General features: G+C 37.5%; 1 protein-coding gene across 1 annotated transcript in view; it reads left to right on the top strand.

The window, feature by feature from the left end:
• The window catches only part of DAPK1 (death associated protein kinase 1), a 259,697-nt gene that overhangs the window by 199,080 nt on the left and 42,342 nt on the right, over positions 1 to 18,275 (top strand). The window contains 1 exon segment of the mRNA XM_043964391.1: positions 8,717 to 8,794. Coding sequence (XP_043820326.1) covers positions 8,717 to 8,794 — 78 coding nt within the window.

Below are 18,275 nucleotides of genomic sequence, written 5' to 3'. Positions count from 1 at the left end.
CTTCATAACCCTAGAAGGTAGTTACCATTATTATCCCCATTTTACAGATGAGGAAACCGAGGCAAACAGAAGTTAAGTGACTTGTCCAAGGTCACACAGTTAGTGTCTGAGGTCAGATTTGAACTCAGGTCTTTCTGACTCCTGGCTCCATCTAACACCATCTAGCTATCCTGACAATGGTAGTTACGAAGGCCTAGAAAGAACCCTGAGATAGTGGTGAGTTAGACTCTAGCAATACTATTTGATTAGGGTAGCAAACCAGTCAGTGTGATGAAATGGCTCTTCCAAATGTAAGAAACAGAGTGGCCTAGAGGTTCAGACTGTGTGGCCCTACTTGAAACTGCCAGGATGATCAGCTTGGAAAGAAGGACAGTGCCACAACAGGATAGCATATGTCAGAACAAATAACAATGTATACCTGCTATAAATGCTTCAGTGCAGATGATCCTTTCTGCTAAAATGGGTAGAATTTATGTACACATGAAATAGACTGAAGGCATGAATATTTTCATTTTGTGCTAGTTCTATATCATGACAAATTTGGGAACACATCTCACAAATTATAGGAAAAGAATTCCTACTATTTTTTCCTTTTTAAAAAAAATATTATTAACTTGTTTTCTTTTTAAATTTTGAGTTCCAAACCATCTTCTTCTCTCCCACATCTCTACCACCAACATGAGAAGGCAAGAAAGATGATAGCAATTATACATGTGAAATCATGGAAAATGTATTTCTATATTAGCCATAACACAAAAAAGCAAAGAAGGGAGGGAGGGAGGGAGGAAGGAAGGAAGGAAGGAAGGAAGGAAGGAAGGAAGGAAGGAAGGAAGGAAGGAAGGAAGGAAGGAAGGAAGGAAGGAAGGAAGGAAGGAAGGAAGGAAGGAAGAAGGAGAGAAAGAGAGAAAATGAAAGAATGAAAAAAAGAGAAAGAAAGAGAAAGAGAAATAAAGAAAAAATTATAATTCGATTTGTACTCAGAGTTCATATGTTCTCTCTCTGGAGATGGATAGCAATTTTTCATTATGAGTCCTTTAAAATTGTCTTGGATCATTGTATTGTTCAGAGTAGCCAAGTCTTTTACAGTTGATCATCATTACAACATAGCTATAACTATGCACAATGACCTGATTCTGCTCACTTCACTTTGCATCAGTTCATGTAGGTTTTCCTGTGTTTTTTTCTGAAACCACCCATCTTATCATTTCTTATAAAACAACAGTAATGCTCCATTCCAGTCATATGCCACAACTTGTTCAGCCATTCCCCAATTGATGGGCATCCCCCTCAATTTCAATTCTTTGCCACCACAAAAGAGAGGTTATAAATATTTTGTGCATATAGATATTTTTTTTCTTTTTTCTTTGCTCTCTTAGAATACAGACCTAGCAGTGCTATTGCTGGGTCATAGGGCATGCCAGTTTTATAGTCCTTTGGGTATAGTTCCAAATTGTTCTTCAGAACAATTGAACCAGTTCATAATTCCACAGCCATTTATGAGTGTACCTATTTTCCCTCAATCCCTCCAGTATGTGTCATTTCTGATGGGTGTGAGGTAGCACTTCAGGGTTGTTTTAATTTGCATTTCTCTAATCAAATAGTGATTTAGAATATTTTTTCATATTACTATGATTGATGTGACTATATTATTTCTTCTTCTGAAAGCTGCCTATTCATAAACTTTGACATTTATCAATTGGGTATTTCATAAATTTGACTCAGTTCTATACTCAATTTATATTTGAGAAATCAGGCCTTTATCAAAAAAACTTGCCATAAAAATTTTTGATATTACTTCATTGTCTGTGGTACCTTTTAGTAAATGTAGTTTACCTGTTTATTTCTTTTAATTGGGTCTGGTTTTGCTTTTGCTTTGTCTGAAATTCACCTACTATTTTTTTTTCAATGGTATCCTTAGCTTTAAACACAAAGCAATATTTTGCCCACAAGTGTGGGGCAATCTTTTTTTTTTTTTAGATAGGCAATTGGGGTTGAGTGACTTGCCCAGGGTCACACAGCTAGTAAGTGTTAAGTGTCTGAGGCCAGATTTGAACTCAGGTACTCCTGACTCCAGGGCCGGTGCTCTATCCACTGTGCCACCTAGCTGCCCCAATGGGGCAATCTTAAAATAAAACTTTGTCCTTAACTCTAGATTAGAAAAAGATAAAATTGAGGAGCTACTAAAATCTGAATAAGGAAAAATTATAACCACTGAGGTCATTCATTGAAAAATCTATATTTGGATGAAGGGAGTGATTAATAGATATTACTATGGTACCCTATTATCCCTATTTTGAGGGAGACCTTATGTAAGTTCTTATTAAAAATATTATTTGGCACTTAACTTGTTAAGCACCTACTGTTTGCCAGAGTATTATATTAAATGCTATATTAATTCATTTGATTAGAGATAAACACAAAAAGAATATCTTCACATAATGCAAACTGAAGAAAGTATATCTAATAATAAAACAGACAACAAAAATAATAGTTTAATTATTTCAGGAAGAAGATGTGTATACTTAGACTGACATTTCAAAAAGCCTTAAAAAATAATTGATTGAGAGGCAGCTAGGTGGTGCAGTGGATAGAGCCCTGGAGCCCTGGAGTCAGGAGTACCTGAGTTCAAATTCGGCCTCAGACACTTAACACTTACTAGCTGCGTGACCCTGAGCAAGTCACTTAATCCTCATTATCCTGCAAATAATAATAATAATACATCACATTAATTCAATAAGCAGACTAGTTATACCAAAACGGAATGTGAGATTAAAATTGGATATTAGATCATAAATCTACCCTACTTAACCTTTCCCTTAATTTATCTCCCAGACTAGTAAATGGAAGAAGCTTCTGGTTTTCTAGATAGAGCTTTTATTGTATGGTAGTCACAAGGTGATGTTGATTAGAAGGATAGGAAAGGGGCAGCTAGGTGGCGCAGTGGATAAAGCATCGGCCTTGGATTCAGGAGTACCTGAGTTCAAATCCAGCCTCAGACACTTGACACTTACTAGCTGTGTGACCCTGGGCAAGTCACTTAACCCCCATTGCCCCGCCAAAAAAAAAAAAAAAAAGGATAGGAAAGTAAAAATACAATACAAATCGTCTTAAGTCTAGGCTTAGTCTATATTCTGTAATAAAACTCACCAAAAGCCGAAGGCCACCTTTGGGGAGAGAGACTGTATCAAGCGCGTGCTGTTAACCGAGAGCCGGGCCGAGTCAAACTCCAGTCCGCGTCTGTCTGTGTAGCGCAGCCAGGAGACCAGCGGAGCAGGAAAAAGGCCCCACTTCCGTTCTCTCCTTGCCTTTTAAGCTCGCACCCCGGAACTCAAGTGCTCAGCAGGCAATCTGGCGTGCGTTGCAGGCGGACTGGTGTGCATAGCTCATGCTGTTGGTCTCCTCCCCAAAAGGGTGGTCCTAAAAAAAAACTGGCATCTCTCCATTATCTAACCGACTGTTAAAACTTTTTACCACATTCCCCCCTTTTGTTCCTCAAGAAACAAAATATTTCCTTGACGGAACAGTAAAAATAATATAACTAGTGCTAACTAATAATATGTGAACAACAATATAGAAAAGGAAGAGAGGAAAGTTTTGTCCAGAGGGGTGATTTTTTTGTCCTCATGAACCGACGCTTTGACAATAGTCTTGCAAAGGGAGAGCCTCTGCAGAGAGTACATGTTACAGATAGTGTATATTATAACAGAAAGGAGATAGTAAAAAACTAACAAAACATATAAAGTCTCTGAGTTCTCTTGTCTTCTTGAAGGTGGTAAGATGTCATCAGGAGGAAACTGGATTCCTGGACTCTGGTCTAGAAAGCTGGATTCTCTTCTTTAACTGTTTGAATTGCTGTATTTTTACTAAACCTTAGCATAGCATTGTCAATGATCAAATTAATGAATTCCATTACATTCCCTCCTTTATATCCTTAGACTTCTAATAGAGGGTTGAGGTAGTTATGCAATCTGTAACACTTTTTACCACCATGTGTCTGGATCAAAGCCAAATTTAGTATGTGTTCATGACACCTGAAAATGTTATGGAAAGGTTATCATACCATATCTCATGGTTCCGAGACAGTCAGTGATTGTGCTAGGCCACAGGTGAGTTCAACTGAGTGAGATAAAAAGATAAATAAGTTCAGTTAAATTAGGTTAATTTAGGAGGGAGAGAGGATGAATACTGGACTGTGCCTAGTAATTGTGCTCTACATAGTCACCATCATAAGCAAACCATGGACTTACGTATACCTGTCTCTCCTTTTGTGCACATATATTCTCTCCAGTGCCTGCATGAGAGTTCACAGCAAGTTAGTCTCTGAAATGATAAGTTTCCATACTTCTGAAATCTCATTAATTTCACCAAAGACAGTATGATGGTAAAAATGCGTGCTATGCTACATAACTGAGAGCATATTATGATATATAACAATAATTTCAAACCATACCCTGAGTATGACATATAAATAATAAACGAATGTAAATAGCTAATATATTAGACATTGTTACATAATCTTCTTTTAGACATTATTACATAATCTTCTTTTAACAAGTAGACACATCATCTTATACATGAATTCTCTAGTATAACAGTAGCAGATACTTAAAGTGGTGATAATTCATCAAAAAGAAATAAGACTTCAATTAGCAAGATTCATTATTCAATGTTTCAGTGAGGTATCAAGCAATAGGGTTCAATAACCCTCTCTCAAAAAGAAGAGTAAAAAAAAAAAGAATTCTGTAGCTTCTTGAGGCCCAATGGCCTCACCCCCACTGCATTTACTTAAAATGTCTTGAAAGTCACTTAGTTTAGTTGTAAAGAAAAGCAAAAGAAACAAAAGTCAAAAAACAAGCAAAACCAAAAACCAAAAATAAAAAGCAAAAGATTTGCTAAGCACCCTTTTGTGCTGATAGTTCCTCAACTTTTGTTTATACAAGCTTTACAATTTCAGATTTTTCTCCCTCCCTCCCCTCCCTCCCCCCTCCCTTAGACAACAGGCAATCTGACATAGGAATAATTCAGAAAAGCTAATATCCCCTATAGCCATCAGAAGTGGCTCTACACTTCAGATTGGCACATGAATCATTCATTAATCAATGATTCACTAGTTTCTCTCAGGCATATTTTTTTCAAATAAATATTGATATCTCTCATCTTCACAATGCCTACATTTCCCAATACATTTACAGCACTCATTTTCAATTATTTTGTTATTCTTTCCATGTATATTGTTGTCTTTGTATATATTTTTTCTGGTTTTGCTTGCTTTACTTTGGATCTATTTGCTTAAGTGTTCTGATATCTGACTATTCATAAATCCGTATTTCTTGTGCTACCATAATATTCCATTAAATCCATGTATCACACCTTATGCAGCTATTTCCCAATCAATCATCATCTTTTTATTACAGTTCTTTGCTGTGACCAAAAAATGCAAGTGTAATATTTTGGCATATGTGGATAGGACCTTTTAAAAAAAAAAAAAAGGTAATTTACCTACTCGGGGTCCTGAGAGTGAATCCCATCTTTCTTAAGAGAAAACATCACATATCTATTACCAAAATGTCTGAACACCAACATCCCTCCAAATATAAGCCAGTTACATATTTATGTATCTCATATAAAACATTCAAATCTTATATCAATAAGAGAAATCTACAAACACTTATAAGAAAACAATTATGTTGGCTCAAAAGCCAAAGTGTGCAAGAAAGTCCTAGGGGAAAAAAAAAGAACAACTTATTATTGATTTGGTCATTTTTCGTTTGTTTTGACTTTTGACTCCATTCCACTCCAGGCTTAATTCACTCCATTGTGGGCTTTTTATCAATGGAATGCTCCCAGATAAAAAAGCAATATAGTTGAAGAAGATCAAAATTTGGAGTGTTTTGGTTTTTTTCCTCTTGTCTAAAAGACCCACATTGTCATAGGAAAGTGAGGGATACATTCTATGAAGTTGAGAAAATCACCCTCCACAAGGCCCTACTCTCATGCTTCCTCACAATGTGAAGGAGACTGTACGGTCTAAAAGACCCATAGAGCTTGGGTTCTGCCTTATTGGTTTCTCCTTTATTGGGAAGTCTGAGAATGGGCCTGGCAAGAGACTTAGCTTTCTAAACATCATTCTAACTAAATATGGAGAACCATATCACCAATAGGTTAGCTATTTGGTGATGAACTTTTAACCATGGCAGCCCATAGAAAGTATTCCTCAGTCCTACATGCCCATGTCTGCTTCTGCAGTGATAAGGAGAGAGTAACAGAAAAGAGAACAGAATTACCGTTCTTAAGCTATCTATAAACCCTAACTAGAACATCTATAACCCTATTAAACTCTATTTATACTCTAAGTGACTCTAGATGGTGCAGTGACAGCTGGGTAACTCAGTCAATACAGTGATGGACCTGGAGTCAAAAAGCCCTGACTTCAAATGTGACCTCAGGGGGCGGCTAGGTGGTGCAGTGGATAAAGCACCGGCCCTGGATTCAGGAGTACCTGAGTTCAAATCCGGCCACAGACACTTGACACTAGCTGTGTGACCCTGGGCAAATCACTTAACCCCCATTGCCCTGCAAAAAAAAAAAAAAAATGTGACCTCAGACATTTACTAGCTGTGAACCCTGGGCAAGTCATATAACTGCTATTTGCATTTGCCTCAGTCCAAAAGGAACAGTTTTGTGACTCACCTGGGAAGCATGGTAGTTCACTCCGTGTGTTCCCAGAGGTAAAAGAAAAGTGTTCCTTGTTCTACCTTAGAGTAGACTTTAACCCCACATTTGGCCCTACCACCCTAATTTCCTGGGGCTCTCCCAGGTCCAGTGCAAATAAAAGTAGCACTTGACCAGTCTCCAAAGTCACAAAGTTGAGGGACCATTCACCTGGCTATATTTAGGACTTTAGTTATTATGGCTAGACATTGACAGAGGAGTCAGAATAAAATCTTAGAACTGAAAAATGCCTTCCCTCCCCTAAAGATAAATTTAAAGCCCAAAGCCTAGTGAGTGTTTTGCTAGAGAGAGACACAGAGACAGAGACAGACACAGAGACACAGAGACAGAGAAAGACAGAGAGGGAGAGACAGAGAGAGAGAGATTTGGAAGTTGCTTTATATCTTTATCTATTTATATATTTTTGTTAATGCTGAGCTATAATCATACTCAATCATTACCCCTTTGAGAATGCCCAGACCTTCTCTGTGGAAGCCTTCCAAGTCTTATACACACCCCTCCCAGTTACTTACACTTTATGGGTCCCCTAACTCCTTTTAGGGCCCCCTTAGTACAAAATCACTGCTTTTAAAAAATCACTAATGATTGAGCCTACAAGGAAACAAGGAAAACATATCATAACCTACTCCTGAAAATTGAATAAACTGGTTACTTTTTTGGAGGTGAGCTAATTTTTTCAGGTGGCACAGAAATACCATTAGTAAGGTAGAAAGGGCAATTTAATAAATGACTCCTGTGACCTGAAATAATTACTGTATCTACAAGAAAGGAGCCTTGAACTGATGCATAAAAAATTGTGCCAGACAGGAACACTAATGTAGTCATTTAGAATAATAGAAGTGAGCTGATTTTGTATTAAATTGCTCACTTGTGGAACTTATTCAATTAAACGTCAAGAGCAAAGTGCTACATACAGATCCCTTTGTTTCTCCCTTGTGCTCACTGAAGCTCTTTAATTTACAACTTTCTGAAAACTAGGGCCATCCTCTTTGAACCTTCTGTAATCCATGTACCACTCTTGATTAGATCCTCTGCATTTCATTGTGCTTTATGTGCTAATGTTCTTCTGTGTGCTAACATGGCATCCACCTTTAGAATGTGAGCTCCTTGAAGGCTGGGACCTTTACCTTTCTTTGTGTATCCCCAGCATCTAGCACAGTCCCTGGCACGTAGCAAGCACTTAAATGCTTTTTCATGCCCTGACATATTATTATTACATTGTGTTGTGTTGTGTTGTGTTGTGCTGTGCTACCATCATGTTGTGTTGTGTTCTTGCCATTATGTGGTGTTGTGTTATGCTGCCATCGTGTTGTGTTGTGTGGTGTTATTGCCATTATGTTGTGTTGTGCTGCCATTATGTTGTGTTGTGTTGTTATGTAATATAATATATTAACATTAATTTAACACTATGTTGCATTATGTTATATAACATAACTACCTAACATAATGTAATATGATATAATGTAACAATATATAATAGAGTATATGTAGCATAGTAGTATATATTAGGTATTTTATCAGTATATATTAGATAGGTAACACTTTATATTCTTATGTAGTCTTTAAGGCATTTGTAACTCAAATTCTATACCTAATAACAGTCCTCTACTCTCTGCTTCATTGGAAAAGGGAGGTTTAGAACCTGGAATGATGAGCATTCTAAAGAAAGAATAGACTTTTAGGTCCAAAACACATTCAAGACATTGTTTTTCCCTGTTGTAACCATTGGGCTGTGAGCTCCTTGAGAGCTTTTTGCTTTTCTTAGTATCCCCAGCACTTAGACAGGCCGAGTTGTCCTGTCCGAGTTAAATAAAATGGGGAATCCTGAGAGAAAAACAATCCTCCCTGCTCCAAATCTCTTTGTTTCTCATGACACTTAACACTATTACTATCCCAGAGTAGAAGTGGCAAGTGGAACATGTATCTTTCAGTTGCAGAGGAAAAAAAATCCAGCATTATAACAATTTTATTTTGTATTTCACAGGATGGGAAAACTGCTGAAGACCTTGCAAGAGCAGAGCAACATGAACATGTAGCCAGTCTCCTTTCGAGACTCAGAAAGGTGGGAAATTCTATTATTCATCTGGAATGGTATTACACTATTACTTATCCTTACTCTTTTATCAGGGATAACAACTGACCAAAATGATGTCACAAGAATACCACCATCATCTAGGAATCATCTCTTCCTTTCCTCTTGTCATTGCATTTTTTTTGTTGTTGTTTATTTTTTTTGGTTTTGGTATGGACCTGTAATTTTATTAATGTGGGGAACTCCCAGGTGTGGAGACTCACCCATTAGTTGAATGGTTTGGTTTTGTTTGAGGGAGAGGGAGGGGATTGGAGGCAATTGAGGTTAAGTGACTTGCTCAGGGTCACACAGCTAGTACTTGTTGTTGGAGGCCAAATTTGAACTCAGGTCTTTCTGACAAGTTGCCTGATCAGTTAAATGACTTTCCTATGATCCCACAGCTCATGTCACAGGCAAAATTTGAGCCTGTTTTTCTGACTCTCAGGCTGGTCTTCTGCCATTGCTGCCCTTTTTGTCAGGATATCAAAAACAATTTATTGATTGCTTACTGTGCATCTACCCACTTATTGCACATTCAGAGTTAAGATAGCTTTGCTACCTTTGAAAGGGTACCTTTTGTCTTTCTGCTTAAAAAGTAGAAAAGCAACCTCCTTCTTTTCTTCCTTCTCTCCCCTTCTCAGGGTTTGGAGCTCCCAGGTATCACTTATATTTCCTTCCTGGAAGAGCATTTCTAAAACTGGATAAAGATCTATGCTTTCAGATGACCATTTCATTTGAAATAGTCAATAAAATTAACTGCAAATTTAAAACAGTAACCCCTCCAAAACCATTATTTAGCCAGCAAGAGGAACCTACATTCAAGCTCATGCATATAGGGGGAAATGACATCTTGACTTTATATTCACCATAGAGCTTGGAAGCAAGAGTTTTGCACCTTGGATCTGTATTCTCAAGTATCTAACATGCAAAGCATGTTAGAAGCCAGAGAGCTGGCAGGTATCCTTGAGGTCATGTAGTTCAGGATTCATTCCACAGATGGGTAAATTGAGGACTAGAGTGGTTAAGTGACTTGCCCAAGTCACATAAGTAATAAAAGGCAGGGTTATTTTGACTCTAAAGCCTGTGTTCTTCCTACTGAATCCCTGTTGCCCTTTTAAAAAATGATATAAAAAAATACCCCAAACCCTCTCCACAAGCCAAATTTTAAAAAGATGAATGAGGACAGCTCAGTGGCACAGTGGATTAAGCACCAGCCCTGGATTCAAGAGGACCTGAGTTCAAATGTGAACTCAGACACTTACTTGATACTTACTAGCTGTGTGACCCTGGACAAGTCACTTAACCCTCAATGCCCAGCACCCAAAAAAAAAAAAAAAAAGATGAATGAGGATTAAATAAATAAGGACTGAGTTGTCAGAAAAACTCTCTAAAGAAAGTAGAGTACACCATTACAAACAGGCTCTGTTTCTAGTAACTCTTCACACTGTCTATTTAACATCAGACCTGCTAGTATTTAGCTCATAAAATAATAGTTTCCCATGAGGAGGCTAGTAGCCTGTAGCCCTTTGGTTCCCATGTGCCAGTGGCTTCCCCTTCTTACTCACTCCTCAGCTGTTTACCTCTATAAGGAACAAGAAAGTAGTACCTGGGGTCAGCCACATAGAACTTGAAATTAAAGAAATAATTTTATAAATTAAAAACCTGAAGGGACGGCTAGGTGGCGCAGTGGAAAGAGCACTGGCCCTGGAGTCAGAAGTACCTGAGTTCAAAATCCGGCCTCAGACACTTAACACTTACTAGCTGTGTGACCCTGGGCAAGTCACTTAACCCCAATTGCCTCACCTGAGGCCTCCCCCGCCCCCCCCAAAAAAGTAAAGGTCTCTTGATCTTTAGTCTAATGTCCCAGAATAACTCATTTCATTTTATCTAGTTGGCAAATGTCTCATTACTATCTCAAGTATGGATGAGTATTTTTAAACACACACAACCAACACCCTCCAGTTTTTACTGAGTGGTATAATCTCATAAGGGCATAGTAGATAGAACACCAGTCCTAGAGTCAGGAAGACCTGAGTTCAAATCCAGCCTCAGACGTACTAGCTGTGTGACCATGGGCAAGTCACTAAACCCTGTTTGCCTCAATTTCCTCATCTGTAAAATAAGTTGGAGAAGGAAATGGTAAATTGCTTCAGTATCTTTGCCAAGAAAACCCCAAATAGGGATCATGAAGAGTCAGACACAACTGAAATGACTAAACAACAATCCCATTTTGTATATCGTCTTCCTGGTTCGGCTTTCTTCTCTTTGTCTCAGCCCATGTTCTTGTATGTGTTTGTTTCACTTCAGTCTTTATATCCTCAACATCTCACCCAAAGCCTTGGGTATGATGAGTGCTTAAAAAATGTCTCTTGAATTGAATTCAGTGGGTGGGTGGACTATGGAAAAGAGACTAAGGTTGCCCAAGAGAGTTTGGATGAGCTAATGTTAGTCAGCCAGTAAGCATTTATTAGGTGCCCATTGTGTGCCAGGCACTGTGTTAAGCATTGGGCATACAAAGACCAAAAAACCCAATCCCTGCTCTCAAGGAGCTCACTGTCTAATGGGGGAGACAAAATGCAAACAACTATGTAGCAACAAGCCGTGTACAGGGTGAATTGGAGATAATGAACAGGGGGACGGCACTGGGTCATGTCAGCTGTGGTTTATGGATTTCAGAAAATGATAGGTTTGAAAAAGTTCATTTTGCCTTCCCTGCTATGTGTACATGTCACATGTCTAAATAAGAAGTGGCACGGATTTATTTTTGACTCAAGCGTGCTGTGATCCATGAGTAGAAATGCCTTCCCACAATGTTACACTATTATTTATACTTGGTTATTGCCGGTAGGAATTCTGGCTTGAAATACAAAGGAAGCCTTTTATTTAAAATCAAAAAACAAGCAAATGGTTCTCTTTAATCATCAACTGTCACTACTCATCTACATAATTTTATAGTACTGGACTTTAGGACAATTGATTTGTAAGGATCTTAGAGTCATAAAATCTTGGAAATACAAGGGATCTCAGAGGTCATCCATCCAACCACTACATGAAACATGAATTCCTTCTGCAACATCTAAACACATCCTCACCATCTCCTTTAAGTCAAAAGTGTTAGGAAGCAATAATACCTATATTCTAATTGAAGGGCTCTTACAGGAAAAGAAATATACAGTCTTATGGAGTTAGAAAGAACCTGAGAAAGGACTTTGTTCAACCTTTTTATTTTCAAATGAGGAAAATAAGGTACAAAGAAGTCACATGAAATCTATATGTGCCTCCAAAGGACAAAACTAGGCCTAATGAAACAAATATTAACCATTGCACTGGGTGTCAAAGTAAAAGGGGAGAGTGCAAAGAAGAATAAGAAACGGGCTCTGCCTTCATACAGTTTACAGTCTTGTAGGGTAGATGATGCACACTTTAATACAGAGTCTGATGTGAAAATTCAGTAAAAAAGGCATTTTGTATTATGAGTCTGGAGGCTTGGGGAAATCACTTCAAACTGACAGTGGAGCAAAGAAAACTTCATAAAAGAGATGACATTTGAACTATATTTATCAGAAAAGCTAAAAATTAGATAGGCAGACTTGAGAGTATCTATAGACACTGATAGAGAAATATGATATTATTAATAATTGTTATTATTATTATAGGAGGTAACTCAGTATGAGAGAAGAATGCTTAAAAACTAGAATTAGTTCAGTAGTGGAATGTGATGTACCAATAGCTGATAAACTTCCCTTCACTAAAAATATTCAAGCAGAAACTAGATAATGACCTGCCTGAGATTCTAGAAAAGGTATTCTTGCATTGGTTGGGAAGATAAACTAGATCACCTCCAGTATCCCTATTAACTAAGTCTTTGGGGTATATAGCACATAGAAGCTTAAGTAGCTGGAGGTATGAGTGTAGGCAGTAACTAAAATATTCAGAATAGCTTCTTATTTATTTGTACTGAAATCTCAACTGAAGTCTGTATTTGAAACCCAGTGGTTTAAATAAGGACCACTTACCTAGGGAATAATGAATATTTTCTTTAACATGGGTTTCACTGTACTTCCCACCAGGAATACATTCACTCAATTCCCACAATTCCCTCAAATATAACCATTTGTGGAACATAATCCACCATCTTCATAAGTTCCACTAAGCCCCCAAAGAGAGAATAGAAACTCACCCATTTAACCTGGTATTTGGATAAATATACTCCATGAAATGTATGATTATTTTCCTTCACCTCTAGCTAATATATTCTTGGGCAGGGGGCAATAAGGGTTAAGTGACTTGCCCAGGGTCACACAGCTAGTAAGTGTCAAGTGTCTGAGGTTGGATTTGAACTCAGGTCCTCCTGAATCCAGGGCTGGTACTTTATCCACTGTGCCACCTAGCTGCCCCCTAGCTAATATATTCTTGCCGATGGCCAGCACTATTTAAGAAAACTTCTCACTCTGTTGTGCAGCTCCACGAAATTCGGATTTCCACACATTTTCTTGTCTTTGTGTGATGTTTACCACTTTGGAAACCCTTGTGTTGGTGCAGTTGGTGCTAAGAATGTTCTTCTAGTTCGTCTTTAAGCAAAAGTAAACTGCAAAAACATTATTCACAGTAGCAGAGAAACCCTTCTTCTCTAATATTGACAAGTCTCTTAATTCATAGGTGTTTTAGTGCTTCATTCACTTACAACATGGGAAAATTTCTTTAAAATTCTGTAACATTATGCTCCTTCCCGGAGAACTATCCCTTATAAGAAAAATAAATAAATAATGTGGGGAGCAGAGGACACAAGGGAACAGTTCATCTAACTTGTCAATATATTTTTAAAAGTCTGACAATTCTGTGGAGTATAGATACTGAATGAACCATACTATTTCTTTTGGTTTTGGTGCTGTTGCTTTTTTTTCTATTTTGAGGTTTTTCATCATTGCTCTGATTTTTTCTCTTATAACAGGACTAATACAGAAATAGGATTAATGTTATGTGTATATATATATATGTGTGTGTGTATAGATATATATCTATATCTATATAGATATATAGATATAACCTATATCAGATTACCTGCTGTCTAGGGAAGGGGAGAGGGAGGGGAGGGAGGGAGAAAAATCTGAAATTGTAAAGCTTGTATAAACAAAAGTTGAGAACTATCTTTACATGTAATGAAAAAAAATAAAATACCTTATATGTAAAAAAATAAAAATAAACAAACAAACAAAAAATCTGACAATTCTATGCAGTGATCCATACTCCTGGCCCCATCTCTGCAAAGAAATAGGGTGAAGTGGCCTTGCATATTTTTCCAAATTTGGGAGCCAACTTGTTCATTATAATTTCTCATTATTCAATTTTAATTATTTTGTTGTTCTATAAAATTTTCTATTCATTTTGTATATTGTCTTCCTGGTTCTGCTTTCTTCTCTCTGCCTCAGCTCATATAAGTCTCACCATGTTTCTCTGCATTTATTCTATTTGTCATTTTTACAACAAATTAATATTCTTTTTTCCATTCATTTAGTACAACTTGCTTAGCCATTTCCCTATCGATGGGCATCTTCCTTGTTTCTAATTCCTTGTGTCTATAGAAATTGTTACAATAAGGATTTTCGTGCCAATGGAGCCTTTCTTTTTTTCACTGACATACCTTGGGGTATATGCCTGGTGAGTGAATCTCTTGGTCAGAGGGTATAGAAATTTTAGTAACTGTATTCTCCTAATTCCAAATTGTTTTCCATAATAAGTGGACCAAGTCAAAGGTCCACCAGTAGTGACATAACTGTGCTTATCTTTCCAAAACTCTTTCAAAATTATTATTCCCATCTTTTGTCAGTTTTGCCACTGCTAGTAAGTATCTGAGGCTGAATCTGAACTGAGGAAGATGAGTCTTCCTTAATTTAAGACCCAGTGCTCCATCCACTTCACTACCTAGCTGCCCCATCTTATCCTAGTTGCATTAATTTTTGTTCTTGCAAAAGCTTTTCAATTTAATATAATAAGAATTATCCATTTAGTCTTTTATAATCATGCTTTTCATGTGGTTGTTAATAATATACCTCCTATCCTCCATTGCTACAAAAGGTACTGATCGGTTTCTCTTCTAATTTATTTTTTACGGTATGATCTTTGATATTAAACCTACCTATGGATATTAAACCTACCTATCCATTTTGAGTTCATTGTGGTATGTGGTGGAGCCAGGATTATCTATGAAGTGTTTTATCAGCCATAGCTTACACTACTCCAGAACAACTTTCAAGAACCTAGTTACCTCCATAAGCCAATGAGGCATTTGAAATGGACTCCATATACCAAACAGTACAGCAGACTGCTTAAGTGATGTACCATCCTGTGTTTTTGTGACACTAACCTGAGAGCTAAGCCAGTCTATTTTTCTTGTTTGCAATAAAACTGCTTAATTTAATGGCAGCTTGGGGAAGCTAGATGGCGCAGTGGATAGAGCACCGACCCTGGAGTCAGGAGGACCTGAGTTCAAATCCGGCCTCAGACACTTAACACTTACTAGCTGTGTGACCCTGGGCAAGTCACTTAACCCCAACTGCCTCACTAAAAAAAAAAAAAAAAAAAAATTTAATGGCAGCTTGTTAATATTAGAATTTCACTTCATTTAAAGTATCATTTATACATAGCTTTGAAACAAGCCTGAATGTTTGTCTCCTACCATTTGATCAAACTTCCCTGAAGTTTCCACTTCCTAATTAGCATTTCTGGGCATTTCTGTTATCCATTCATGTCTTGTATTTTATGTTGAAAATAAATCCCAAAATAATAAAGGCTGGGTACTCAGGAACACTTGGTGCTAAAATTTGGTTACTAAAAATGATCAACATGTTGAGACTAGATCCTTGGGGAATATTATGTGTGAGGCCTGTGGTGTGTGTTCCTGGAAGGACCAAGCAAGGACAACAGAATAATAAAAATAAATAGATTTACTGCAGCTTTTATGTGAGATTCAGAGAGATTACTAAGTTTATCAAGTATATTCAGAGTTTTGTTGTTGTTCTTGTTGTTAGGCAGGGTTGGGGTCAGGGAAGTGGAAATGTTTTGTTAATATTTCAATAAACTCATGTAAATAAGTAAAGGATTTGGACTGGATGACATCCAAGGTCCCTTCCATTTCAACCGTCTTGTAATCTTGAGTGAAAAGTTCCTACATAGGTATTTTGGCTTTTAGTTGTGGAATGCCGTTTTCTTCATCACTTTTTTTAGTTTTTGTAAGTATAATATACAGTTCAGAGAATAAAGTTTTATTTCTGGTGAAGCCAGGGACTTTGGTCTTAAGATACATCACTTCATCCTTTGAGTTGTTCTGTTATTAGTTCCTTTAGGTAACTTGGGGATTTTGTGACAATTTAGAAAAAGAAATCCCACCACTTTCTTGGTCTGTTACCTGTTCACAGACTTGATTTATTTAATGTTGTTAGGCCAAAAAAAAAAATTAGATGGAGAGAAAATAGAACTCATTCTGGGTTTGGACTTATGGCTCCATTAAGTATTGGAAATTCTCACTGTAAAAGCCTCCTACATCCATGCAGATTGGCACATCACAATAATGTAATATACTTAAAGAGCTGATTGAGTCATGGAGAGGATAAGTGACTTGACTGTGGTTGCACAGTCTTCCTGACTCCAAGGCCAACCCTTTATCCACTAATGATTGGTATTGATATAGCATATTACAAATATCATCTCATTTGACCCTCACGAACCACCCTTTGGAGTATTATGGATACTTTCTCTGTTTTTCGGATAAGGAAATTCAGCTTCTTAGAATTTGCATGATTGGTCCAATGTCATACAGATAGTAAAAAAAGATCTTTCAACCTACAAGCCCATGGATCTCCACTGTGCCATGCTGCATCAGCATAATGGATGATGCAAAATAGTTCAGAGGTCATATATTCTTTGCTTTGGAAATCAGTTGTCTTTCAGCTTTATCTTGCTACCTATGGTTTTCTCTGGCTAATGTTAAAATTTATTATAGTTTGCTTTCACAAAGCGTACAGCAATCAAACACTGGGATATTTGGAATGATAACCGGGACTATATGCAGAAGTGAACATATATGTGTTTGAGGGGAGGACGACAGGGATAGGGCACCTGACATTAAAAAATCTAACACCACTAAATTCTGTATGGATAAAGTCTAGCTGTATTATGATACAGAAAGCAGCATTCATCAGTTTTTGTGATTGCTTTGTCCTTTCTGCCACATGTGGCCCATCTTCAGTCATAGTTTTCAAATATTTAACCATCTTTTCCAATGTGAAACTTGAATTACAAGGTAATTAAGTCTTTTCTCTTTCTAATCTGTCCTCCACATAGCTACCATGGAGATTCTTAAGTCTGACTGTGTCATTGTTTTACCCAATAAACTCTAGTAGCTCCCTATTATCTGTAGAAACAAATGGAAACTTATCTGTCTGCCATTTAAAGCCTCTCGTAATCTGACTATAACCTACCTTTACAGATTTATTCTATTTTTCTTAAACATTTCCCTTCATATACTCCTTAGTATCCTCATGAATAGAGTGATGGACCTGTAGTCCAGGAGATCTGAGTTCAAATCCATCCTCAGACATTAACTAGCCGTGTGATCTTGGGTGATTCACTTAACCTCTCTCTCAGTTTCCTCAACTGTAAAATGGAAATAATAATAATAGTAGTACATACTCCCAGAGTTGTTGCAGGGATAAGTGAGAACATATTTGTAAAACACATTACAGGGGGCAGCTAGGTGGCACAGTGGATAAAGCACCAGCCCTGGATTCAGAAGGACCTGAGTTCAAATTCGGCCTCAGACACTTAACACTTACTAGCTGTGTGACCCTGGGCAAATCACTTAACCCCAATTGCCTCACTAAAAAAAAAAACAAAAACACAAAAAACATTACAAACCTTAAAGCGCTAGATAAATACTAGCTACAATTATTAGACGCAGGTAGGTGGCTCAGGAAATAGAGCACTGACCCTGAAGTCAAGGAGACCTGAGTTCAAATGTGTCCTCACACATTTAATGGCTGTATGACCCTGACCAAGTCACTTAACCTCTCTGCCTCATTTTCTTCATCTGTAAAACAAGGATGATAATAGCATCTACTACCCAGACTTGTTATGATGATAAAAAATGAGATGTTATTTGTAAAGTGTTTTGCAAACTTTAAATTTCATATAAATGCTAGCTGACTCAGTACACCCAAATTGTCCTCCATGCTATTCATCACCCCATCTCCATGCTTTTGCCAGCCTATTCCCCAGTGCCTAAATTGCAATTCCCTTCTCACTTCTATGTCTTAAAACTCTTAATTTACCTTTTTTTGTGAGGCAGTGAGGATTAAGTAACTTGCCCAGGGTCACAAAGCTAGTAAGTGTCAAGTGTCTGAGGCTGGATTTGAACTCAGGTCTTCCTGAATCCAGGGCCAGTGCTCTATCCACCTAGCTGCCTCCTCTTAATTTA

The sequence above is a fragment of the Dromiciops gliroides genome, chromosome 1 (genome assembly GCF_019393635.1).
Source record: "Dromiciops gliroides isolate mDroGli1 chromosome 1, mDroGli1.pri, whole genome shotgun sequence".
In the NCBI taxonomy this organism is placed as follows: Eukaryota; Metazoa; Chordata; class Mammalia; order Microbiotheria; family Microbiotheriidae; genus Dromiciops; species Dromiciops gliroides.
Note: the sequence above shows the minus strand (reverse complement) of the source record. Positions and strands in the feature narration are given on the sequence as shown.